Consider the following 27,997-nt stretch of genomic DNA (forward strand, 5'->3'; position numbering starts at 1 on the left):
TACTTTCAATTCAGGCAAGTTATCATACTTAAGAGTATTTAATAATTTAATTGCCTCATTTAATCAGCATTTTTTGTTGCCAAATTCTCGGTTACAGTTGTAAAATATTTATTAAATGTTCTCACTAATTCCTAAGGATCAGTTACTTTACTTTTCCCCACTTGAAATTCTGTTACTTTATCCGAGACCTGGTTTTTTCCAGTTTCTTTATTGATAATCTTCCAAGTTAATTGTATTTTATTTTCTGAGTTACTTATTAATTTTTGATAATACAGTCTCTCTGCTTCTCTTATTACTCTCACTAGTATCATACAATATCTTTTATAGTACAACTTCAAACTATCATCACTTGATTTTTTTGACTAAGGTGTATAATGCTCTCTTATGCTTACAAGATATTCTTATGCCTTTCGTTATCCATTTATTAGAGTCTTTCTTTCAGCTATTTTCTAAGACTGATAAAAGGATATTGTGAAAGACATTAAATTTCATATTAACATTCTCTTGGTTATAAACTTCTATCCAANTATATGCTATGGGAAAGCTGTTTTTCTAAGATCGATAAGAGGATATTGTGAAAAATATTAATTTCATATTAACATTCTCTTGGTTAAAAACTTCTATCCAATTTCCATTTTGTTAGGCATGTTGAAAACATACGATGTTTTCCTCATTAATGTCTCTATATGCTCTTACATGATCACTTTGCCTCATCACCAGCATGTCTCCAAGTATCAAAATTTGCCCATCGTGGTCCGAGAGACCATTTATAGCAGAACAAACTTGGAATTTGTTATAAGCATTGTCTATAAAAAAAAATGATCTATCATTCTAGTTAGAAACTCAGTTATTTGTGTCAAATTATAAGTATCTAATAAAACTTGTATTTGCACTTTTTTACAGTTTTCACTAAGGTAATTTATATTTGTATCACCACAGATTATTGGTTCCAATTTAAGGCTTACTAAATATGAAAGTGTGGAATCTAGCTGCTCAATAAATTGACATGTATCTCCATCAGGCGCTCTATAAATACATAAAATACATAATTTCCTATTATTTATAGTTATCTTTACAGCACAAACTTTGAAAATCCTTTCCATACTTAAATTTTTGAGATCTAGCTCTTGATATGATATATCGTCTTTAACTAAAATACAAACTCCACCATTCTTACATATGTTACGTGAGAATCCTGCTGCCATTTTATATTTTGTTATAGAAAATATGGATAACTCGCTTACACTCAAATGGTGCTCACTAATACATAAAATATCAGGATAATTACATACATCATTTAGAAAACATCTAGTTTTTCTTTCTTATTTCTAATGCTGCTTATATTTTGATAATAAATAGCAAGTGAAGTCCGCTGACTACTATTATTTTACATATTTTCTCTCTTCTTGGTTACCTCTCCTAATTCCAAATATTTACAAAAGACTGACACAAAATAAATACTGCAAAATCTTCAATGAGAATCTGTATTAATATTTACTTTATCTTGATAAATTATAAACTACCTTTACAAGCTCCACACCATGTTTTGTGAATGATAAGCATCAGTGGTTTGTTGCTATTCTTTGCTTCTTCCAAACCTTTCTCCAGGCTGAACCAATTGTACTGTTCCCCAAAACCTGTAACACATAGATATAATTTGCTCTAATCAAACATCCTGCATAACATATGCTTCATAAAATATACAGTATCATGACAAATACTTGAAAGGATATGGTTAAAATTGAGTGAAATGTATAGACATGTACATTAACTGTTCCACCACAAAATGATTTATACCTTTCCTCATTTTAGATACATGCACTGAAACAACCACAAAGTTTGTATACATAATAAAAATTATGTTTGAAATGCATAGACTAAAATTTTAGTAATCCTGCTCTGAATTTGACAGTGGAAGCAGGAAAGTACAAAGTACAAGATTATATTAGTTCACACATTTCAAAACCCCAATTTTACCTACACATTCATACTATTAAAATACATGACCAACATATCGCACTGAATGTGACATTTCATTAGGTGACATTAAGCTTTCTTCTTTAAGAGGCAATCAGGTCCGAATATGTCAGCTTGAAAGCATAGCTCTAAATAAGATTTTCCTATTTCTGCTTCATGTTTGGAGTAGCTGGTTAAATCTCCCAGCAATGATCTGGTTATTGGTGTTTAGTCCTTTCAGATGAATGAAAGGTATTAAATAAAACTGACTGAACTAACTATCGAACTCTATGAACCGAATCGTACTTGACAAGCCGCCAGTCGCTCAGCTGCTCAAGAATTTCCTAACATTTCATGGACACCAAAGGTTCATCACCATGTTCACAAAATCCCTCCACTGCTTCCTATACTGAGCCAGATCAATTTTGTATATACAACTCCAGGGTATATCTCCAAGATCCTTTTTAATATTATCCTCCCACCTATATCTAGGTCTTCCCAGTGGTCTCCTTCCTTCTGAAAACTGACCGAACTATTGATTTTACCTTTTCCTGTATTTTGTAAGTCAGCAGTTACTACTGCAATAAAAAAACTTCCCCAAAACCAGTTACACGTTATCAACATCCTTTAAACACTTCTTGTTACAAAATTCAAGCTCGTTTAAATTCAGCAGTAAACTTTCGAGAGATCGAAAGAAAAGGAATAAGCTCATGTTATTACTGACTTTTCCCTCAAAATTTCTACGCTTCCTGTCGCAGATGATATACTCGTACTTCCACAAACGCCAATTTTAAAGCGTTCAGGACCAGCTTCATTCTGTGCCATTTTCGTATATATTTGATGAAGTTTTCCGCTCTCTCGGAATACATTTAACAAAATATAAAATTAAAATACAAATACAAATTTTAAAACTTAATTGTCAATTAATTCTTTACGTAGTAAATATATGCCCACATGCACGGATCCCTATATGCACATAATCGTCTCTGGCTTAATTCTTGATCGATCATGATAGTCGAGGTTAAAACTGAACGTTGTATACGGTCACTACGAAGCACCAACAATTGTTACCTGGACACTATCATGAACGCGATACGACTACGGCTGATTGATGACGAAGTGTGTGATCGGTATGTGACCATTGCTTCAAACGAAAATGGCTGTCGAGTTCGGAACTGGAAAGACGATATGTATTTTGGCAATTGTAGCTGGATGTTTTGCAGTTTTGTGGCCGAAATTATTTTACCCTATGCTACAGGCTTCAGTTAATACACGAAATCCAACTGATAATTCGCAAGGTAAGCCTGATGATGGGTCAGGTCTATTTTTAAATGCACAGTAGCCCGGAAATTCTGATAATGGGCATTGAGCAATCTCTCAACAAACAGTCAAAATGACAAAAGACGTTACCGTATTTGAAGGGTGTCACAAGCGAATATGATATCATTTGAGGAGCATGGAGAGACAGAGTGGTGGCTTAAGTTCATATCAAATTTGTGCGGAATGTCATGGCTGGTTGCCATAAATTCTTTTCATATTTATCTCAGTTGCCGATCCCGAATGACGGGGAAGAAAGACCGATATAAGAACCTCACCGAATAAGGAGGTGTTAGTCGAATGCCATAGGGTGATGTGGACTGCGCGCTTCAGGGAAAAGTGTTCAGTTTTGTTCGTGAAATGTACAAACAGTTTGGATTTGAGGCTGTCACGGCGGTGGTTGTAAAGAGTACTTGCGTTGGAAATGTGACACCGCGTATTGTGGTCAGTTTATCGACACTTCGGAGGAACATACTGTGTCCATCATCAGAGATGAAGAGTAAGTCAAGCAAGAAAGAGCGAGTGCTTTCCATATTTCATTCTTGGCTAACCCTGAAAATGGAGGCAGTATGTTTCCCCATATGCTGAGACCAGATGATAAAAGTGTCATATTGCAGAAGACAGTACTCTTTTTTACAAACAATGTTTTGGTGTCAGTAAAAATTTGTTTTCTGAAATTTTGCAGGACAACAAAGGTATGTTTTTTCCTTGAAAACCCCTGCTCTGTGATGAATCTAGTTCACTTCACACACCAGATTGTTTTTAATTTATATCTAAGTATTATGGTTTTCAGAACAATGTACCAAATGACTTGATCTCTTCCAGTATCACCATGCTGCGATGTTATCTTCGAAACAGATGTGAATGCTATAATGATTATGACAGAGATGTGTGGCAATATTTTGCAACACTATGATGAGATAGATCCAAACCTTATCCAGGGCTTTAAGCAAGGCAAACTCACTAAAGCAGGAGTTGAAGCATGTAGAAATGAGGTTTTCAATAAATGTGGTGTTGATATCACGGCCTTTTTGCATGAAAACGTTCGCTTGGGGAAAACATACAAGCAGATCCTGGATGAAGTACGTTCTTTCAACAGTTCAGTGTGTCTGAAATTGAACTTTGGGGTTGCTCCTGGATTACTAGGAGCTCCCCGTAGAATGAGAGTTGGGACTATCCATATGCCAAGTAAGATGATGAATATTTTGTTTTATACTAACCAAACGTAAGATGAGGTGGTGGGGTTTACTCACTCTTATTTTTGTGAGGATGGAACTAACAGTAATTAAATTTAGGCATAAATATGTGATATATATTCTTTTTCTGCTTAATGGACTGTTTACTAATGCTGCTAACAGTTGTTAGTTTATGTGGCTTTGATTATGGACTAACATTAAAACAGTCAGATTTTCTGACACAGAACTGGTAAAAGTTATTTGTCATATTTGTCAGCCTAATAGGTAAATAGTAAATGGTGGAATGAAGCCATCTTAAACTCGTCTGTATTGTTTAATGTTTTGGTTTGGTAAATGAAGTGGTAGTATCAAAATTGAATGGCTCTTGGTGATGCATATGTATGGGACTGAATAGAAGTTGGTTTGGTATACTGGCACAAACTAAAGCTGTTACCATTTATTTTGCAAGAAGGTACTGGGCTGGTGAGATGGTTGCTAGCATTGTACTGAATTTCATTTCAAAAGAAATGAATAATAAGTCAAATATGCTTAAAGCTCTACATTAGTAATTCATGCAGTGCTGAGGACACGATACTTTATATCCTGTACAGAGTTCCTGAAACCTGTGGAAGGGCATAGTGTCTTAGCATTTTTTCTTTTGCTTTTACTATTGCATTAAATTGTACTTCTTGAATAATTGTATTTACTGATTCATGTTTATAAGTTGAAGGCTCTGTAATAGAGTAAACCCTTGCTAATCTGGTTACAGTTAATGTGGAAAATGGACAGTGGTGTTTGTTCACGGTTGAGTACATACTTTAGAAGCCATAAAGCATGTGGAATGCAGAGTCACTTGTCTGTGGAAGCAAAACTTTACAGTTTCTTCAAATCTGCATTGTTACATTCAAAAACAAGGGCAACTTTGAGTCTTCTGTCGATGAACAAATGTATTTGTCTTTTTATAGAATTTTAATTTATTTTCGTCATCACTATGTATGTCATTAAATTTTCCATTTATTTGTTTATGTTCTAAGTTTTTCTGTCTTTTAGGGCTATATTTTGCTTTGCTAATCTGGATGACCTCTCCTCTTCCCCTCAATCACTCCACATTAGCGAGGGTTTACTGTAACATCCCTGTAATCCCGTTACAGAAATTTCATTGTTGCTGCCACCAACCTCCGAGTTTAGCCATCACACAGTAACTGTAGGAGGACGGATGAGAGAGGGTCAGAAATAAGTAGGTTTTCTTGTAACCATCCTGCAAGTTTATGGCTAGTCATTGACAGTGGCCATGTGCCATGCCTTGTACTACTGCGGCATTCTCAGACGAGGCTTTTGTAGACTGTTACACAAGAGAATGTTGAGGGCAAAGCTCACAGATTGTTGGCAGAAATAGTATTATGTATGTTTACTGTAACTGTGTCATAGCATTTTGTCTTCTGTTGTTTACAGTCTTTATCTGATTTGTAACTTTTCCTTTTGGAATGTAGCTGTGTCACATGTTGAAGTTGTTCCAGCATGATTGCAACAGCTGCAGTGTAAGCTGAATCACATGAGAAGCTAATGCCCAAAAGCTGAAGTTACAGAGTTGTCATACATACTAGTACCTTGCTTCTAATGTTAAAGTGTTCCAAATGAAAGTTTGAACAAAAATTTCAAGTGTAAATTTTTCGTGTCATTTCGTGGCGATAAGAAATAAATGTTTTTGCAGGACATCTTCGTCAAGAAAGACCACCTCACTTACATCCAGACATGTTGCATCCAGCACTGCGGGAGAGAGGTCGGGCTATACCACAATCACACATCATACCAAGAGTAGTGGAGAAAGATGGGCGGGTAAGTCCTGTTGCAGATGAATCCGTGTGATGTTAGTGGACAGTGTAAGAGCTCCTGCCAAATCTTTGTGCAAGTCTTGAGGTGCACAGTGGAGGGGTTCAGATAATCCATGCGAACATGCATCAGATGCATGTGGAATGCAGAAAAAGCATGCTGAAATTTGTTCTCCAAACCACTGATTATGTCTAAAATGTTCGGTATCTGTGGTGGCCTTCGAGGTTTCTGGGAGTTGTTTAATATTGCCGGGGAGAAATGTTCTTCTCTATGCATGGTCTCAGTAGGAAAGAAAGTACAACATTTAGGAACAGACTCTTCTTTTGTCACATGGTCTTCATAACTGCTGCTGTGAGAACCTCAAATCCTACACAGTACTGGCTGTGCCTAACAGACCTCCACTGGGTAGGTGACCATAAGATGACTATGGCGCCAGCCTCCAAGATTTGGTGAAACTTCTAAACCAAGAAATTGCCTAAGAACTCAGATGATGTGTTACAACAGGGTTTGGAAGGTAAAGTTGTGTATTTGAAATGGTTTCACTGAGCACGTTGGCTCCAGATGTGAAACCTCTAACTTGTGCTTGGAAGGTACCCAGTCTGAATCTCGCATGAGACATCGGCTGTCCTGAAGTAGCTCAAACTAGGTCATAGCCACTTCATTCTACATCCTTTCCAGTCATTCATAGTCTTACTGTCATTTGATAGTCTCAGCTACTCACGGTATCATTAAATAAGCCATGTATAAAATAAACTGCAATTATTTTAGTTCACCCCAGAACTAAGAAGCTGATAAATATCTGACAAAATGATTTTTAACTTTGGTGAGAACATGCAGTGTGGTAATTACCCAGTCAGTAACACTAGTGGAAGAGGCTGACTGAAAACCAAACCAGAAGGCTCTTACAGACTTGCATGATCTCCCACCCTCCTCCGTCTGAAACTTGAGGCTGTCCGGCACCATCTGTTTGACAGTGACAGTCCATCTCTTGTTACTTGTATAAATGTGTTGTTTGGACTGAAAACTGTAAGAAATGGACTGAATGAGCCTGTGGCTACTATTTTTTGTTTTGTTTAGAACCGAATTTCTGGATTGAAATTCTTGGTCATATAATTGGGTTCTCTGTCATAACTGCAGAGTTATGAATGAGATGTGACAGGATGACTGAGCTGATTGTGTGTGATGCCGATAAAGCGTCAGGGCAACAATTTGTTGTATGCATTCTCTTTCTCTCTTAGCATAATACAAGAAAGATGCATCCTGTCTGATAAGAATTAAAGAATTATAGTGTGAAATCTGGGTTTGTCTGGATTCATGTGAAGAAAATGATTGTGATGGATATTCTTAGACTGGCCCTTGTCCATATTGGCCCAGAGCCAAATAAACAAAGCTGGTGGGAAACAACGGATGTCTCGTGGGCCCAGTTTAGCTTTCATAAATTGTTTTCAACATTTGTAAAATATCTTTTTTATAGAAATGTATTTTGAAGTCTTCCTTCTTGAACGAACCAAAATGTAGTGGGAATATAATTTTGTTCCTGTTTATATCTGTGAGAATATAGAGGCCACATAAACTGTAATGATGTTAACTTGGTGCTCTGTCTTTGTGATATGGACAGAAAGCTTCTTACAGACTACAAATCATTCTTGGTTTCTTGTAAATGGAGCAATCAAGAACCATAAAAATTGATAATGATGAAACTTAATCTGTCTCTGTGGAAAACTTTCATGTGTCAAGACTAACAGTTTTCTAAAGCGGCCTCCATAGTCTAGGGGTAACGTTCCCACCTCATGACTCAAGATACTTGGGTTCAAACCCAGCGGAGGTCGTGGAATTTTTAAGGGCAGAAAAATTCAGGGAACAAGTCCTCCAGGAGGGACTTTAAGCCATGGGTCCCGTGTCGTAGATTTACAGCATGTAAAAGATCTTCATGTCACTAGGAGACCTCTGAGCAAAATTAGGCCAAAAGTTTCCCACCCAAGTAGTTTCCAATGCCTCCGGTAGATGGGGAAGTTATCGGGTACTACTGCCAGAAGAGGGCCGACCTCGCTGGCAGAAAGGGGAGATAGTGAGCACCAGTATCGGTAGGATATGGTGACAGGAGAAATTAAAGGGGGATGTACAATAGACTATTAGTCGTGGTGCATGGGGAAACCCACCCCCTCTAATACTGAATACTGAACTGAACAGTTTTCTAAGTCATTGTGTGTGGTCTTAAGGGTGTGTACAGTCGCCATGTTTCTAAATTCTGACATGTAAAAAATTGTTTCATGCAAGTTCTTCAAATATATTTGTAAACTGTTTCCAAACAAAATGATTCATTGGTTGTTTTTTAATCTCTTGGTGATTTTTAACAGAATATTAATGCCCAGAGATAAAATCTGGGCAGTCATTTTCCACTGTGTCTGAGTTGGGGTGTGTTTGGCTTGCATCTATCTCATAACACTGCTCAGCCACAGATGTTGATCTCACAAGATATTAGGATATATATGTGATTGCTGACAATTACAGACACTAACTGAAGAGGGCAGCTGTGATAATTACTGAAACCTTTGCTGCACTCTTGCATCTTGGAACAAATAACTAAGATTGTATGAAATTAGATGTGCTTATGCCAGTGCCTATTAAAACTGTGGTCCTTTGTAGCACCATATAGTCTAGTAGGTGGTTACCTACATTTTGTATGAACCTACTGCCTCTGTCTTCACAACCGATGAAGGCTTGTAGCCATACTCTCTCTCCCTCTTTCTCCTCGACCTTCGCGGAGCTGCGTAGTGCTGATTGCCCCTTGTAGTTATACTCATTCCACACTGCGCTGTTCTCCGGGTCACCTTCCGTCGTCCACACTTATTAACTGGGCACTCGGCTGCTAGTGCCTTGTTAACCTTTAGATTTCACTTTTTCATATATACTCTATTTGTTATAGCACGAAAAACCTTCCCAGGGTCTTTACAGGCCTCGCTTAGACTGGAGCATAACAATCAATCTAAAACTACAGTACTTTTATACACAAGGTTATTTATTCAGCTGGTTATTACAAGACAGTATATGGGTCACCATCCCTCACAAGTCCCGGAGAGTGTAATAGGTACACTTGCACTCTGTACATGAATACTACTAGCTTCACTTATTTATAGTTTGAATACAGAAATCTGAACTAGTCCCACTATTGCTGACTCAAAGTATATTACTCTTTTGTTGCGGCCTACATAGACATGCACACTCATCTAACAGCAGAACCTACCAGAAGGCTTCAAGCGTGAACGCCACCATCGGCTTAATTCCTCAACACTCGTAGTCATGAGACATCTCCTGTCTCTCTCAACCCCAGAATTTGCAAACATCTCAAATCACGCAGTCGAAGACAGCCTTCTGAATGCAATTCAGACTTATGTACCACGCTTTACAAATCCAGTATAATTAATTCTTTAAAACAATAAACAGAACAGCCACAGGTTCTTCATCTGTCTTGAAGAGTAAAACTGTATGTTCCTCTGAAATCTGTTGAGCTGCATAGTGCCACATCAGAAAAACTGCAGTCTTATCCAGGAGTATGTTATCAGAGGAAAGACTGAATATGATCTATTCCTTACACATAGCAAGTGATTGTGATTTTGTTACAGCCTGGCCCCATACCTGGGATGCGGCCCCCAATGGGCGGAGCAGGTCATGTAGTGCCGGCGCCAAAAGGTAGTGGAACAATGGGTATCGTGATGCCCATATACACAATTGGCATAGTTGTATTCTTCATGTACACAGTCATGAAGGTAAATCCAGCAGGAATTGTGATGTAGCATTGTCGAACAGAGCACTGTTGAACACTCATTGATAGAAACGTCAGTTGGAAGTTAAGTTCACAATGTGTTTACTTTGAGGTTTTTAGTCACAATCAGTGATGTGAAAAGTGCAGGGTAATTCTTTTTCATCACAGTACTTTGCATCATGTCTCCACAGATACTGAGTGAGGTATGGGATGAGTTTTTCTGGTCTGTGTCAGTAAAGTCTGTGCCCTTCTTGCCCAACCATTTCACTTCTTTTTTTGTTTTGACACTATTGAAACCTGTGATCTCTAAATTGGACAGATCAGCATTCCCTGAGATTACGTGCCTTGTAAACTTGCTGCCTACAGAAGTATTGGCACATGGCTGCTTTTCTTGTTAATGTTGCAGTATATATATATATAACTTTAATGAAGCATAACACCCATATTGAGGTGTTGAAGTCTGCTCTTGTAATTGGAAGGAATGATTGGGAATAAGAAGTGAATCACATCCAATAATTGTAACACAACTTACACAGCATGTTGGCAAGAGTGGGCAGTAAGTGTTGCAGTGTCATCGGGTGTTGACTGTTAGGGTCACAGTTAGCAAAATGGAAACCAAAGAGTCTCATTTTATATGTGATGTGCATTTGTTTGTGACTGCTATTCTTTTTGTTAATTTTCTGACAGTATTGGGGGTAACCGGGAAAGAAGTTGAAATACAGCCAGAAACAAAATTTGTTGTGTTAGTTTGTGGTACATATTGTTGTATTGCCTGTTTCCTTGAACATTTATACTTTTTTGTTGATTGTCTAGGAGCCCGGCATCTCTCCCACTTACCTCTTGTCTTCCCAAAGCTCTTGTTTCAACCCCCCCCCCAGTTTCGCTTGCTTCATCCTCCCTCTCTCCTCTGTGACGATTTTTCTAACCTGTTGTTCTCATATAGATCTTGGAGTTCCTCTAGGACATTTGCCTTTGGGAATATTGTTTAGCACTTTTATGTGTTTGTACAGTGAAATCCTATTAAATACGATCAGTAGTTAAATTCCATAGAAATTAGACAGCTGTAGGTGTCAGTGTTCCATTAATCCAATTATTTTAGAATTGCCAACTTGCGCTGATTCTTATAAATACAAGGATTTATGCTAGAAATCACATTTGAATAATTTCCTTATTCACACTAGCATACAGAGAAAGAACACTAAAATTCTAGCTTTTTATTGTGTTTTATTTCTTTACATTTGACAGCTCACAGTTATGCAAATAATTCCAAAAATGTTCTATTCTCGTTTTTTATAAGACTTTACATTTAATTCAGAAAAAAAGCCAAATTGATGATGATGAACAATAGTTTATCCCATTTTTGACAGCCTCTGTGATCTAGTGGTCAGAGTTCCTGCCTACAGATCCAGAGGTCCCAGTTTTGATTCCCGACACTACCAGGTTTTCTGAGAAATAGTGGGTCTGGAACAGGGTCCACTCAGCCTCGTGAGAAGATATTTCGAGGAAATAGCGGCTCCGGTCTAGAAAACTGAGATTAATGGCCGTGGGGATCCATCATGCTGACCACATGACACCTTCTATCCTCGAAAGTTGGCACTAATTTCGCCGACAAGTGGCCGTCGCTCAGTCAGTATAGTTTGCTTGTGGACTACAGGCCACGTAGTTTGATTTTTGTTTGTATTGATTAATTTCCTATATTATTAATTTAGATGTAAATGAAGTTTAAGGTTCGGATATTATACTGGTGCATGAGTTCTTGTTTTGGCAGTGGGGAGGACAAATGCATATGGTAGTGCTATGGTTGCATACCTGAAGAAGTTCAGTTTAAGTAACTTGTGTTCTGATTGATGCAGAGAGTACCAGTTGTCACGTGTTTGTTTGTAGGTAATGTTTAAGAAACCTGGACAGTCTGCAGTCAGCTACGGTGACTTCAGTTCAGATCCAGAGTTCCGGAAGATGGTGTTCTCGGAAGAGTATGTTGATGATCACACTACGAACTCTTATGGCGACCAGTCTCAACAGAGAGTGAAGCATGAAACGGTTCCCACTAGGAAGACAGCAGAAGAGAATGGCACAAAACTTGGTGGGTAACATTCAGATTGTTAGTTCTTGCCAGCAGAAAGCTGTGTAAATGGTGGTGACAAATTGTAACAGAATTGTGCTTTTCATTTGTTGTGCTTCAGGTTGGAAGGAACGCGATACAAGTAAGTACATTGCATTGCCATCTCTGTAAAATGTATTTGTTACTTGTGCTTCGGGGGTCCATTCAGAGGAGCTTTTAGGGCTTTTATAAATCATGCATTTCTGCTTATCCAGAGGGGTGTTGCACTTGTATTTATTACTTCAACGTAGATGGAATAACAGACAGGTTCTCTGTATCTGCACACAATTGTTGACTGCATGTAGATAAAGGAGAATACAAGTAATTAGTTGGTATCTGATGTTGGCAGGTGTACAGTTACAGAAAGCTTGTTTGTCAAATCAGCATATGCAGGTCATCACTGAAGCTCGGCTTGGCCTGGCCTAAGTGATGGTTGATGGTGGTGTGGTAGTCAAGAGTTACGCTTTGTGCGGATGGTGGTATTGGTTGGTTCAGGTTACGGGTCTGAACAATGAAATGAGCACCCTGCTGCTATCATGAATCTCGTTTATCTGCTCAGCATAAAACAAAAACTAACTCCATGCTTTGGCTGCGCCATAGCTCAAGTGTTTAGTCGCTGGCTTCCCACCACAGCAGCCCAGTATATTAACGGTTTAAACAACATTCACGATTGAATCTGTGAGATCATAGAGGTTAGATGGATGAGCACAAATGTAGGTTGAAGGTTGTGGTGTGAATCTCTACTGAATTCTGTTGTAAGACAGAGCCTCAGTTTCACAGTCAGTATAATGACTCGCTACAAGGTGGACGACCAAGGGGTTGGAGTTTGAGTCCTGGTAGATGACGCTGATCATTCTGAGCCCTTATTTATTTGAATGATTATAGATGACCATGAATTTTATTTCTAATTAATTCTCAGTAATTTTAATTTCAAAAGTCTTATGTTTCGATATTACTGGAACTTATTGTGATCTATAATATCGTATTTCATTGTCTGGGACGTGCAGTACGGTGTTTATGTTGAAATTTATAGATTCTGGCAGGACCAAGGAGTCCGGAGTTCTGACATTTACGAGCAGTCATCAATTTAGCTCGGGTACAGGGAAACAGACGCGCCTAAAAGGAAGGTCAATGAGAAGGACAGGTCAGAACTTGTTACAGTTGTCTGTGAATGAGGGCCAGTATGATTGAGTTGCCTCGTTCAAACTTCCTTACGGAAGATGGAATGAAATGTATATGTCCACATCATGGAGAATTTGAATTCTTTCGAACTCCCGACGTGGGGTTTGCAAGCCATTCCACAAAAGGGGAGACTTTCACCATATTCCGAAGTGAACGGACGTGACCCTTGCGCTCTCCGAGACCTAGCTTGCAGATTGTGTAATGCTATAACTTAAAGCATAAGGATACATAAAATTAACGGTGGTTCGGAGAATAAAAAGGTGAATAAACGTCAATTGGATCAACTCCCAGAATACCGCTTTCTTTGGCATCGCTACCCTGAGACTCATGCAAACCGACCCAGCTAGTTTCCCATACCTATACCGATCTTCCTTAGTTTGATCTGTGAGGACAACTTGCAGTGATCATCACACACTGTCGTAAGGTAGAAACAGGTGTAGCAGGGATAGCACCGTTCCGACTGAGCTGAAATTCAAACAAAGGCGGGTTGTAAAGATTGGTGTTATAGAGGCAAGATTTTGCTCTTCTCCATGTCCAGACCAGTTCTGAGGCTCACCTAGCCTCATATCCAGTGGCTACTGCTGGTAAAACGGCTGGAGCAAGAAGCTGACCACTCAACTCCAACTATTGCCAAGGTCAAAAATACTTGGCTCTGTACATCCACTCCCCCGTGTGCCTTCATGGTGTAACAGTTAGTTAAACACAAGGACATCTTTACTGAAAATGGAATGTACGTTAAGGTTACACATTTTAGTATAGTTCACTTGTGGACTAAAACCACAGAGGTTTTTTTTTTTATTGCTAGTGGGATGGAACTAAGTCCCTTGTACTGAGGCCACTTCTGGCCTATTGTACCAGCCCCAGATGATAGGTGAGGGTGATTGTGAAGCAATTGGTGGAATGAAGATTGTCAGGGGAAACTGAAGTACTTGGAGAAATCCTGCCCCAGCACCACTTTGTCCACCACAGATCCCACTTCACCAGACCCGGGAACGTGCCCGGGCTGCTGTGGTGGGAAGCCAGCAACTAACTGCTTGAGCTGTGGTGCGGCCAAACCACGGAGTTAGTTTTTGTTTTATTTTGAGCAGATCCGTGAGCTTCATGATAGCAGCAGTGTGCTCATTTCATTGCTCAGTCAGGGTTTATTTTTATAAAAATTAGTGTTCAAATTGTGCTAAGGTGCTAATAATTCTCTCTTAATACAAATCTGCACCCCCTCTTAATTCTTTGGGCTGGGAGCATGGTTGACTGGTTTCTTTTGCAGGGGATATAGAGATTGACCATCTTCGCAAGCGTCTTGCAGAGACAGAAGCTGCCATGGAGAGGATTGTAGCTCAGATGGGCTCGGTCCCACACAAGTTACACTCTTCCTCAGGCATACAGTTCCTTGGTGCTAAGGTTAGGGGTTTATCCTGCCTCACTATTGCATGGCTCTCTGCTCCGTCTCACTTGTGATTTGGATCTTCAGACCAAAACCAATTGCTGTACACTTCGTCTCTTAGAATATGTGTTGTTTACTGAGCAAGGGTTTGCAGTCCCAGTTTATAATGTGGTGGCAGGCTTGAAGTGGTTGCCTTGTCACCAGGCCTCACTTCATGTGACACAAACCTCCAAAAAAATTAAAACTGCTTGAATATTTTTAGAATGTTAATAATATAATTTGGGGCTAGATAGTCCACATAGTTTAATTCATTAATTGCATATTTCTTGGTTTATTTAGTGAAAAACAGAAATAATGTGTTCTTCATCAAGGATATCATTGCTTTCCATGTCAGTATCATACCATATACCAGCTAAATCTTTAAAAAAGTAATTACACTCAAATTAAGAAACGGGGCTCTCATATCTGAGGCAGTTAGTTGCTGTCTTCCCACCACTGTGACCCAGTTCTAATTCCACTGATTGCTGCAGTTCCTGTCATCCAACATTATGTTAGTCTCAATACAGACAGCGTTATTAAATAACCAACTTAAAAAAAAATAAGATGTGGAGGTTTACTTGTGTTAGTAAAAAAGTTACTGGGAATGAGGATTCAGATTGCTATCAAAAATTTGACCTCGCTAGTTACTTATTGCTGTGGCTACCATATCTATTAGTAAGAGTATAGAGGAAATTTCAGAATATCTTTGGGTGTTGTCTGATAGCTCTGTGGCCAGAGGCAGCAAACATACAGGAGAGTTTAATTTTTGTATATAGGTATATTAGACATCAACTGCCAACAGCAGTGGTTCTCAAACTGTGGAGCGCGACCCCCAGGGGGGGCGCAGCATACTTTCCTACAGATGAAAATTAAAACTGCCCTAAATCAATTAGAAAAGTAACAAAAAATAAAAATACATATAGAAAAACTTTTAATGAGTACAGGCTTTAATTATCAAGAATTTCAAAATAACTAATAATTATTCTCTTTACCGGCAATTATAAACTGCGTATGCCAGAGACAGCGTTGATAGTTCGGCAGCAGCCGTATCCTCTGAAGTCTAGACTTTTTAAAATGCTGTGTGAGGAAATGGGTGCCGAACACACTGCTCTGTTGTTTTTTAGTGATGCTCGATGGCTTTCAAGAGGCAAGGTATTAAAGAAAATGTTTAAGCTGGGGCATGAGGTGTTCTGTTTTTTAAATGGGGAAAATCACTCACTGGCAGACAGTTTCAGCAACAAGGATTTTTTATTGAAAATTAAAAAGTAAATTTAAGAAATTGTCTTTGTTGGAGTTCTGGATACATATTGGCAAAGAATTCCCAACTTTGAACCAAAAGGCATTGAAGATACTGATTCCTTTCACAACAACTTAGTTATGCAAGACAGGCTTTTCTGCTTTGGCAGCTATAAAGTCAAAGTATCATTCAAGGCTAAATATCGCTAAAGAAGTTAGAGTGGCCATTTCTGATATTACACCACGTTTTGATAAACTTTGTTCTTAAAAGCAGGCCCATCCATCACACTGAACTTTGACATTTAAATGTTTGATTTTCTTTGCAGAAAAAATTAAATGCTTGTTAGTTAAATATTTCATTTCAATACATATTTTGGTTAATTGCAAGTGTTAAAACTAATTTCTATTGTAGGCCTAATATTGTGATACTTTAATTTTGAGTAAAAAAACTGCTAAGTAGTATATAGAAAAAACAAAATAAACTGAATAAAATGTCAAACATACCATGACTTCTATTTTGATTAAAAAAAACAGGCTGAGGGCCTGAGAGTATTTTCTCTTGTCAAGGGGGGCTCAGAGGTAAAAAGTTTGAGAACCACTGGCCTACAGTAATAATGTCAGAGAGAAAAATGACTGAGTGATAAATTGGATGGAAATGGTCATGACCTGCTTTAAGGCACTGCCCCAGTTTTTGTCTGGAGAGACTGAAGAAAACTATAAGCAGTAGTCATGACTGCAGGTTTCCTTCAGGCTGATGTTCAGTGTATTTTTTTGGTAATTTATAATTTATTTAACCTCCATAACTGTTTCACAACCACAGTTGGACAAGTCAGTTTAAAACAACCAAACAGTACCTGTCAACAACTCTTGTAAAACAATATACAACACAATGTGCAGCTTGGTGAGTGTACATGTTGGTTGTGGTCTGATCCAGGCTTGAGGTAGATTTCACTTGGGAGCTGCAGCCCTCTGGATTGTACTAATGCTCTGTTACGTCATCACCCTGTCTTTGTCCTACTTCTCTCCTAGTTGTGACAGCAATCTCAGGCTTATTAGCCGAAGTGGATCTTCAGAGAGAGATTCTAGCAAAGCGTGCCGAGGAACAAAACCATTCAGAGAGAAAGGTACCGTGCACAAACACACAGTGTCAGTGTTTCTGCATGGCAAAGTGCTTCATACTGACTGACTGTGGTATGAAATTGGATACTGAGAAGCAAACAATTAAGATCGTTGTGGAACCTAGAAATGCCATGTTGTGATTTACGGAAGCAGGGAACGTCAACTTATGCCATGTTGACAGACATTTCAGGGTTTATCTTTTGAATGAACTGAGGTATCTGTTTTAGGCAAGGTTGAAGTGCTTTGTTTTCAGTAAAACTGAAGAGTCTCATGGCTGATGTATCAGCTGAGGTAGCCCAGTTTTCAGTAATGTTTGATTTCTTATGACTGCTGCTCTTTGCCTATTTAGGGAAGCTGCTGTACCTTTAAAATCATCTTTTAACAATATAGAGCTGTAATGTAGTTACCAAATGCTCTTAACTAGGAGCTGTGTGTCTTGACATGGTAGTGACCCTGTCACTCAAGCAGCTGAACACACCTCTGCGCTTGTAGAGCAAGGTGATATGTGATGTGACTTTGTAGTACAGTAGAAATTCACTGATGTTTTGGAGGAAGATGTTACCTCCATCTTCAGGGTCAAAGCCAAGCAAGAAGCTTACAACAAGCAAAGCCCACTCTCTCCTAACACATGTAGACCATACTTAAGATAATGGCATAAACATTGAATTTGTACGAGAGATTAAGTGTTGTAACATACCAGTTATGTTGGTCTTACCTTCTTCAGATCTGTGGTTTGCCATTTCCTCTGTGCCACTGATTGCTAGAACTGCAAACCCCAACATCTGAATGTCAAAGGGAAACCGGTCACCAGTCAGAACTTTCTGGCTGTAACTCGTGACTGTGCAACAGTTCTTTTGGCCCCTGCTGTCACTGAAATATTCATTACAGTCTTAATTCAAGATCGAGTTTCACTTGTTTGCTTCTCATCTGATTGCACTCTACAAACATGCCAGTGTCTTAACCGAGCTTCTCGTAATTATATCCATTAAAACATAGCAATAACTTCATGAACTGATACATCTGACTGTGAACAACTAACTCGGATATTTCGCTTTCGTTAATTGTGCATTTGAGAATTCAGTACAGTCAGTATGTACAGTAAATTCATATGTATATGTTTCAATAAACTAATATTACTTTAAAAGTAACAAATGTAATTGCTAGTGCCTTTAAAATATGTGAGTTCATACTTATTTTAATTTACGTACTAAATATAATTGTTATTGCTGTTTAAAACTGACTTATTGCAGATTCTTTACAGTCCATTCACTTACCCTTTCTGTACCATTTCCTGCATGTTACAGTGCTTAGATAGTACATTCCCAATTACAAGGACTGCTAATATCCATTTACCCTTCACTGGCTGAGTGTTGCACTGTTAGTACCACTACCCTGAGTTCATATCCAGCTGCTAACTCTGTAGTGTGGGGAGATTTAAAATTTCCATATCCCTGACAATAAACATTAAAACAGAAAGCTATAATTTTCAGCATCTTTTCTTTCTGAAGTGATTCGATATCAGATCTGTACCAAGGAGGATGGTCTAGCAGTAATACTCTAGACTTGTAGTTAGGAGGTGCTTGGTTCAGTTCTCAACCAGGGGACCAGCTATCCCAACTGAGACTTTTTGTGGCTTCAATGCCAGAGTAGTCCATATAGGATTTTTAGTGGACAGATTGTCTGAAACAGGTTTTTCAGTTTCCCCTGCTGGTCATTAACCCACTGATGCTTTGTTCCGGGATGTGTGTGAAGCCTGATTAGTCAGCATGTTATCAGAACTTTGATCTGACAGAATGTTCATATGAGACACTACCTTTTAATTATTTGTTCATGAGTTATATGCAGTTTGACATGCAGGAGAATTGCTAACTGTCTTAGGCAGCAGTAGTCCTCATTTGGCATGCATTTGATTTCAAAGAGGTTTTTGTATGAGTAGCATTTTGTTTTGGAATTGGGAGTCGTAGCACTGAGTACTTGTCCCTTCAGCTTTGTTGAGTGTTTGCTTTTGTGCCCATTCTGCATCTCTGTGTTCAGCCCAGGTATTCACTAGCAACCCTTGAGAGAGAACTTTGAGAAATGCCAGAATAAGACAGTGCTGGGTGTGAGCTGTATTTCCAATGTAGGATTTCATCTGGGATTAAAATTATTTGGCCATGGTGTGTCACAGTATTTGAGGATATTCTGTTGGACTTGTCCCATTGTCCTGGTTTTTTACGTAGAAATGCAGGGCCAGGGTATGGGAGTAACTCTCTCTTGGGTGCCCACAGAGTAGGAATTTCCCCATTCCTCTCTGTGTGAAGGTAGGAATAGAACTCAATTGTGAACCACTATGGGTTTCATATCCAGAAGTAGGATGATGGACAAAGTTCAAGAGAATAACCAGAAACATGTAGGATTACTTCAACATTATTTGTTTCAGAGGAAAAATTGAGGCCAGTGCATGGTGTTTGTAGCTGATGGAAGTAGAAAATTAGGATATTCATGGGGTGTTTTAAAAAAATAGTTGTCAGCAGGTAGAGCATTACATTGATTACACATCAGCTGCACTGCTGGTTGTAAATGTTCTCTCATTCATTATGGAATCTTTGTTTGCTGATTGAGGATACTGCTGATGTTCAAATATGACCCCTCCCTCCAGTTGACTTAAGAAGAAACATCCTGCCTATGAGGAAACAGTATTCACAGTGGTGTTGGGTAAGGGAGGGATGTTAACACATTTCTATTAATGCTTTGAAATCTGAAATTTATTGAAATATTTAAAAAAATCCACTTCTTACATTACAGAAAAGACTTGTGTCTACATTTTGGTGTACATTGTATGTTGAAAATAGAATGCAGTAATATGTTGATGAAGATATAACAATCAGCATCACTGTCTGAGGGTGAGACACCCTAGAAGGTATTTTAGACTGACAGTAGTGTCTCTTTCCTGAAGGCATGGTTTTAGTGGGACAGTGGTGAAAAAAAAAAATAGTGAATTTCAAAGGGATGTAATTGAAAGTTTAAAGTTTCTGTGTTTTGAGATGAAATTTGTGAGCTGTCTCCCAGTTACAGGTTGAGGATGCATTGCATAGCAAGAAAAATAAGGAAACTGCAAGTGTAACTCAGGAGGAGTTATGCAACCTGCAGAAGAGCACCCCATCTTCAGATGCTGCTCAGAAGGTAGATGACTTGTCTAAAGTCGATCATGTTAGTGACAGTGGTAAGCCTAAAGTGCAGGTTTTGGGCATGGAAATGACAGCCAGTTGCGAAGGGGGACAACGCTGGAGTAGGCCCGGCACACCTATACTAGCTGTCACCTCACACAGTCGTAGTGGCACACCCATACCGCCTCCCACACCAGAACCACAGTCTATCTATCTAGAGGGAGCTCTTCCTTCACAGTCCCAGCTTCTGGTATCAGAGTCAGAAACGCAGGCTGTTGCAGTAGACCCGGAGGATCTGGCATCTGATACCGATGCCCCAGTCATACTCAGTGGCAAGATGACCCTATCTCTCATCAGCCTGGATGCTGCACTAGCTACAGAAGATGAGCAGTTGAGCCGCAGAGAGCCGGTGCTGGACACCACACTGGACGAGAGAGAGAAGCTGCAAGAGCTTGAAAGCGTAAGGAACATGCATGTGAAGAGGACTAACCCAGTAACAGCAAATCTGGCGAAGACTGCATGGGAGCTTAACTAACAACTTGTAGCTTGTCATTGTGATGAGGTCAGTCTGTTATTGGGGACCATACTAAAAGCTTTTGCTTGAAACTAATTCTCTGTGAAGCTTAACCCAATTCCTGTGAATTTTCTTGAAGATGGGTCATCATGCAGAAAGCTGGTACATACTGTGAGATTTAGAGCTCCTTAGGAACTGCAACTTTGGTGTGATAAATGTTTTAGCATTTAACAGAATAGATGGAAGAGAAAGTACAAATGATTTTAACTGAATGTGGGGGAAAAATAATTTGGGTCTGTATGTTGTGTGTGTGCTTTTTATTACCTTTGAATTAATGTCTGCAGTAAGTAAACACCAAAGCCAGTGTTATATGCAGATCATAAATAATGCAGTTGTGGGATGTGTGTGCTTCATTAGAAAACACATTTTTATTTGTAAGTTAGCTTTTTTTTAACAATCTCCTGAACACTGTGATTGTAGAACACAGTACTGGAAAGTTAAAGTGTCTCTGTTGTCTCTATTTAAAGGTTCGCTTTAGTACTGACCTGTCAAGGTTAATGCCATATAATCAGGTATGGAATTATAGATAAAAGACCCATGAGTGTAGCCATGTGTGCAGTTCTGGTGCTTCATCTGTATAGTTCTGTATATATCTTGAATGCAGAATTGCTTCTGCATGCTGGAATTGCATTCTTCCAGGGTTGAACCTGAAGACCTCTGGTTCTGGGTTATTACTTATTCTCTTGATATCACCAAGCATGTCAGTGCATAACTGTCCAGTTTCTATTGGTCTCTGAACTGGAACATAGATGATGCAATGGATGACAAAAGGACTGTGTGGTAGGAAGTGCTCAGCGTAGGACTCAACTGCCACTAAGCAAAACATGGTTGACATTTATGGTCCGGGGGCATAGCATACTGATAACAGACATCAGTTTGGTATCCCCAAAGGAAACAGATATATTATCACAATTTGAGGAAATGTTGCAAGGACTGACACCTGTTTGTCTTGTCGCACTTGTGGGAACATCCCACATTATCACGCATTTCTGCAACGCTCGCTCTTCACATCGCTTTCCACCATCACGCGCGCTAACCAATCTGATTGCTTCAAACGTTCATATTTATACTGGGATCGCTCCTGGCCCGCATCTACGTCATTACGCGCGCTAGCCAATCAATCCTTCCTCCTCACTTTCGAGTTTGGCTCCGCCCCACCGACCAGCGTATAAAAAGGAGCGACTCCAAAGCCGAGTTATTCAGTTCAGTTCCATTCAGTTCGACTGCAGTCTACGATCAAGCCACACATCAAGCAACTTCACCCAGCAGGCTTCGTCGCCAGCGCTCGGTCTTCGGAGACATCGGCAGGCTGCGCCAGGCACGACTGCCTCGGCTCTCCGGCGCTCTCACACCCGACTCACTGGGGCACCGCGCCTGGACTCGCCGGTGGTCGTGTTACGGTCCAACTGACTGGGCATCTGGCGTAGCCACTGCCTCATGGCTCCTGCGACCGCGCTCAACGACTAGCCTTTTCACCAGCCATTCACCGTAACTAGCCTTTCTCCTTACTGGCGCGCGCCGCCCTACCCCACACTGAATGGTTTCTACAGGGATAAATAAGAACAGAATGATTTTAGATGCAGACATGTTACAGTAAATTTAGTAGTTTTTTGAGCACGTAGACTGTACATTATATATATTTGTGTGTGTGTGTGTGTGTGTGTGCATGTGCGCAGGATGATCTTATAGTAATTGATGAAAAACAGAAGAGCACTAGATTCTAAGATGTTACACCATGTAAGTGTGATAGAAGTTTACTAGTGTTTTGAAGGATCATACTACCTCCATATTCAGTGAAGAAGAGTAAGGGAAGCAGACAGTCGGCAGAAACCAAGCAGAGTTCAGTAAGCTTCCCTCAGACTGCACAGTGTTACATCTTAGAAGACAGTGCTGTTCATAGTAACTGCCACGAGAACTCCAAATCCAAGAAAATAAATGAGATTTGAGGCTCTCATCAGGGTTGAATCTTAAGGTTATAGTCTTCCAAGATGTTATACAACATGGTGGGGTAAATAGGAACCAGCGTTTGAGAGGAACACGCTGCCTTCATTTTCTGTTCAGAAGAAATGGTCTCCTACCCTGAATGTGCAGATGGTACATAGCGTTCTTCAAAATGTTGGTGCCTGTATTCCAGACTACATGGCGTCACAGCTCAGGAGACCATATTTCTATTCAAGGAGTACTGAGTTTTTCTACTTCTCAGGCTGTCATCGCAAGATAAATCTATCATACCCCATGTACTCTGAAAGGTATTTTTGGGGGAAGGGGGGTAAATGACTGAATAGATTCATAGCCGAGTACATGTTGAGGTTTACCTCAATTTATCTCCCATCAGAAAGCTCAAGTCTGATTTTGGGACCATTCGGTTACATAGGCAGTGCATCATATTGAATGTGGAAGGTAATGACATGCATACATGTGTGTACAGGCTCTGAGGGATGAGACAGCTCCTGATCCACAAGCCAGTGCAGAGGAAGAAGAAGGGGAACAGAAAGAGGAGGAAGATGAAGGCAAGTGACTTCATAGAGTATGGAATTTCATGTAATAACTTGTTTGGGAAAGAACCTCGAGGCGGCCACACTTCTACTACCAGACCATGTCACTGGACACAATTCTGAGAAACAGATTTAGTCCTTCTCCCATCCCTTTTCTTTAAGGTTTGTTTTACTATTCTGCCTCTGCCTACATTGGTCTAAAGGTGTCCTTTCAGGTTTTCCTACCAAACATTTGTGTGCACTTCCTTCTGTCTGTGTGCTACACGCCCCATTCATCTTATCATCATCGTTATCATTTTGATAACATTTATTGAACGTATAAATTAAGATGCTCCATTACTCAGTTCTCTCCATCCTCCTGTTATTTCATCTTTATTAGGTCCAAATATTCTCTTCAGCACACTGCTGTTAGACTTTCTCAGCCTTTGTTCGTCCCTCACTGTGAGAGACCATGTTTCTCACCCATGCCAAAGAACCGGTAAAATTATAGTTTTGTATACTTTAATCTTTACATTTTTTAAGATACCAGGCAGGAAGACAGAAGTTGTTAGCAAACATTTCCCAGATAAACCCTGCTCATAATTTCTTCATAAATACAATGTTGATTTGTTTGTATCGTTCCCAGGTATTTGAACTTCACCACATTATTAGATGACCTTCATTCTTGTGACAGCAATCATGAGCCACTTTAACCCTATCTTTTTGCACAGTTCAGTATTTTGGTCACATGAAGCTGAAGAGTTCGTTTTATGCGCTTGTTGTAGAGCAAGGAGATGAGGGAACAGGCTTCCAGCACATGAATGACGCAGGTCACGGAGATGATGCCCTCACTGCAACAAACTACACGACAGGTAAGCTGTTCATAGCAGCAGTTCTTGTTTGTACCCATGTTCTGTTGCAACTGTGTCACGTGATCCTTTGTTTTCTTACCATTGATTGTAGCGAGTGCTCCTGCTGAGGCTACGGGATCTGAAGAAACAGCAGCTGATTACTCTGCTTTGGAGTCGTTTGGCCCAAGTGATGACCAGCAGGTACCACAAACAGTATGAAAAATGGGCATTTCTTAATGTCACAATCTTCTGGAATGTGGTATAATTTAATTTGGTACATTGATAACCAACATTTTGCAGTATCTTGATGCCTCCACTCATTTTACCATGAAGTTGGAAGTATCATGTTCTTCCAAAAGAGTGGTACCTGTGTACCTAACTAAACATATCACTCACCATCTTGAGCACTTGGATTAAGGTATACCTGTACTTACTGGTAGATATTTACCCACATTTTCGGGTAATGTAGTGACCCTTAAGGGTCACCTGAGGAACGAAGCATGAGGTTGATACAAACATTGGTACCCATCTACTTCACTGTATGCTGTCGCATCCCAGAAGACACTGAACTTTATCATGCCCTCTTTTCTGAGGGTGGGTTTGCTTCTTGTTCCCTCTCTTTGCAGGGTTGTTATGTACTTACATCTTCCTAACTACAGCTTCCTGGGGCATTGCCATCCTCATGTTTGGTAACAAGCTGCATGTATATTTCTGTTCCACCTCAGTTGTGCTGCTTCCCTGCTGAAACTGATACAAGCAAGGCATGTTAATAGTTTGATTCTAGTCATTAGTATTTGCTTGAATAAACCATCCAGTCTTTTCTTTTATTATTATTATTTAATTACATTCCATTAATCCATACAAGGTCAAAGACCTATAGGATATAGAAACTGTCATTATAAATATAAAACAATAAGTATAACAATCTAATATACATGTCATAAATCTTACAGTAGCCATCTGAAACAATTTTACGTATAATTAATACAAATATGGTAATAAAAGTATCTTCTGTAAACATATACACTTCATGTGGGTTGTGTAGCAGCAGATCTTCTCCACTGATTGCTGCCTTCCCAAAGCTCCTCCTCAGTTTGCTTACCTAATCTGTTGTCCCCATCTTGTTCTTGGTCTGCCTCTTGGGCATTTTCCTTTCATTTTCATGTTTAAACTTTCCTAAAATGTAGTCGTACCTTCTTATTCTGTCATTTATTAATTTATTTTCTGAGGTATTTATCCATAAATGCTAATTATTTTATTCCTTTTTGGCTTTTGGTTTGACTCATTACATCATATTCTTCCTATTCTTTTCCCCCACTTTTTTATATAAACTTAATCTTGTCTGCCCCACCTGTATACAATGCCAAAAATGCAATATATGTTTAACTAGCAGACTGGTATTGAACAATACTGTAATCATACACACACAACCCAACAGATTATTTTTTGGCATGGTATGTTCTGATGTACTGAATTTTTAACAGAACCAGAAACCTTTAATTGAACTGGTAAGGGTAAAAGTAAAGCTGTCCCTTTGCTTAATGTATCACTACTACCATGAACACAGTTGGGGGGTGGAGGTGTAGCTCCATGAATTATTAGCTTCTACAGTAGATGGGGATGAGTAGTTAGCTTTATGCCCCTGCCAATTTACCTGCACAGAATGGGTTGCTTTGGTAAGCCCTAGAGCCAGTCTGGATGTTGACTAGAAGAGAAGACCCTCCCCACCCCTCACTCCTGGGAATCAAACCTTGGTTTTCAGTAGTCCCACCCTTATTCAGTGTAAACACTTTACTGACAAAGATGTCGTAGCTTAAGATTGAACTGGTAAACATTTTGAAATTAAAATCGTGTAATATTATAATGCTACAGTGTTTACATAATCAATAACATGGGCTGGAATTGTAGTTGGATTGTAGAATGGGGCTGTGGTATCTCTGACTTTGCATCCTGAAAGATGTAGCAAACTGATCAAAACTGCAGGACATACATAAACAGAATTGCTGTGTTGTGGCAACAGGAGGAACTAGAAGATGAGGAGGAGGTGTGGAATGGAGACATAGGCTCTGCTGAGGAAGAGAGTGAGGAGGAGGAGGCCCAAGCGCAACCTGTGCCTCAGAATATTCAGCGACAACATCAGCGTTGACTTCCAGTGTATAGAACAGTCTGTGGGCTGACTAGGTGCATTATCTAATGCTTCCATTACTGTAACATGATGCGTATAGTTAATTTTAAAACTCAGATTCCCTACCAGTGAATGTTCTTCCAGTTATTGTGGGGATACTGATAATTGCAGTAGTATCACCCTTGTTAATGCACAATAATCGTGCAGAGTAGATATGGGAAGCTGTGTACATTTATACTTAACACACTGCACATTTTATTGTATGGCCATGATCAAACATAATGCATCTAGCCTAGATGATATGAGACTGTTCAACCATCATATCCAATATACAGGTCTCGCTTATATTGACTGCACCACAATGCACTTCATGCTTGCACCACAAATTTCACACATGAATGGAAGATAATGTTGTTTGGGTCTGTTGTGTTTGATTAGATGATCTGGGACTTGCAAGAAAGCTGCCTTAGGGGCGTGAATGGAAAACCATTTTCTTTCTTTCACAATATATGCAAGTGAATTTCCTATTGCATAATTTCCATTAATTTGTAATGGCACCAATCTCTTGTAGTGGAGTTTCCAGGCAGGTAACTGAATAAGATCAAAAAAGTATGACAATGGTATATTAGTACAGTTGTTGATTTTTTCAATATCCCTTGTCCTCTACCGGAAATGTGGACTAGGTATTTTGATTGGGCTGAACCGAGTATGATTTTACCTGAGGACAGAGACAGAATCCACTCTTCAAAAATTTGATTTACATAAAAAAAAGGATGAAGGATAATGCCAAAATAATAATTGTATGAGTAATTGAATGAAATGGATTTTTTAAGTGCAGAAATGAAATATTGCTTTGGTGTCCACACAGATATTGGCAGACGCAGCCAACTGATGTATTTTGTATACATGGACCTGTGTGTTTGATGCGCCTGGTGGAGTAGAACTCCTCTTGAGTCTTATAATATATAAATGAAGTCCAGTAGCTCTAATTTCAGTGTGAATATCATGGAGCTCAGTTATGTTAATGATGCTTTTTCTGGCAGTCACATTGTGTACAAAGTTGGGAAGTTATTTGAGTAATTCAGAATTAAGTAGCTTTAATGATTAACTGCTGCAGCCAGCCAAAAACTTATTACTGAATTTTTAAAAGTATATTTATATAGTAATGATCAATGTAGATATTAAATGTATATTCTGTTTAAAATACGTTGTTACTCTTCACTTTGCTGATTGACTTTTAAAATTAGCTTAGAAAAATTGTGTGCCAAAGTATTTATTAATTAATTTTGTGATCTGATTGTTCATCCACTTGAAATACTTATAGCCTTCCAACGTGTGATGTTAGTGTACTGCAAACAAGTATCCTCGAGTATTGAATAAAAATTAAATTTACTGATCTGTTTGTTTAATTTTTTAGTTTGCATGGATTGTACCTGTTCTCCTGATATTGAAACAGTGCAGTAAACAGAAGGTAAAGATCACTCAAAAGAAAGGGGAGAAAGACAAATTGTAACTGGCAAACTAGTGATGACAGTATTAAAAAATAACTAGAAGATGAAATCTAGAAAAGGAGAATTTAAAAACCATTTGGGTTGAAACTGTAGTTACATGAACTGTACAGAAATGAGTGAAGTTGAAGGTAAAGTCTCTGTGCCTAATCAAGCATTAAGCCATTATGGAGGAATAGATCAACATATTAACCTCAGTTGGAAAAGGCTTTGAGATGAT

The 27,997-nt window shown here is 39.1% G+C and overlaps 2 protein-coding genes across 8 annotated transcripts in view; one reads left to right on the forward strand and one right to left on the reverse strand.

Annotated features, from left to right (window-relative positions):
* Positions 1 to 2,694, reverse strand: part of LOC111875775 (thioredoxin domain-containing protein 12) — an 8,910-nt gene extending 6,216 nt beyond the window's left edge. The window contains exons 1-2 of the mRNA XM_023872289.2: positions 2,502 to 2,694; positions 1,524 to 1,637 (exon numbers count right to left, since the gene is read on the reverse strand). Coding sequence (XP_023728057.1) covers positions 1,524 to 1,637; positions 2,502 to 2,580 — 193 coding nt within the window. The 5' untranslated portion in view covers positions 2,581 to 2,694. The remainder of the gene's footprint in view (positions 1 to 1,523; positions 1,638 to 2,501) is intronic.
* A 332-nt stretch (positions 2,695 to 3,026) lies between these two features.
* On the forward strand, positions 3,027 to 27,665 carry LOC111875766 (resistance to inhibitors of cholinesterase protein 3). Of its 7 annotated transcripts, none has more exons than XM_023872277.2 (12): positions 3,027 to 3,254; positions 4,099 to 4,461; positions 6,160 to 6,284; positions 9,902 to 10,045; positions 11,926 to 12,124; positions 12,225 to 12,245; positions 14,589 to 14,722; positions 20,148 to 20,261; positions 23,248 to 23,329; positions 24,079 to 24,165; positions 24,257 to 24,345; positions 26,165 to 27,665. In XM_023872277.2, exons 1-12 carry the CDS (start codon positions 3,113 to 3,115, stop codon positions 26,288 to 26,290), a joined length of 1,626 nt encoding a protein of 541 aa, XP_023728045.1. In that variant the 5' UTR covers positions 3,027 to 3,112; the 3' UTR covers positions 26,291 to 27,665. The 7 variants fall into 7 exon arrangements, with proteins under 7 accessions (XP_023728045.1, XP_023728038.1, XP_023728044.1 ...); XM_023872270.2 differs by having other exon boundaries at positions 3,028 to 3,254; positions 20,148 to 20,705; XM_023872272.2 differs by having other exon boundaries at positions 3,029 to 3,254; positions 20,154 to 20,705.
* Positions 27,666 to 27,997: the final 332 nt, after the last annotated feature.

This window comes from Cryptotermes secundus, unplaced genomic scaffold (assembly GCF_002891405.2).
Source record: "Cryptotermes secundus unplaced genomic scaffold, Csec_1.0 scaffold752, whole genome shotgun sequence".
NCBI lineage: Eukaryota > Metazoa > Arthropoda > Insecta > Blattodea > Kalotermitidae > Cryptotermes > Cryptotermes secundus.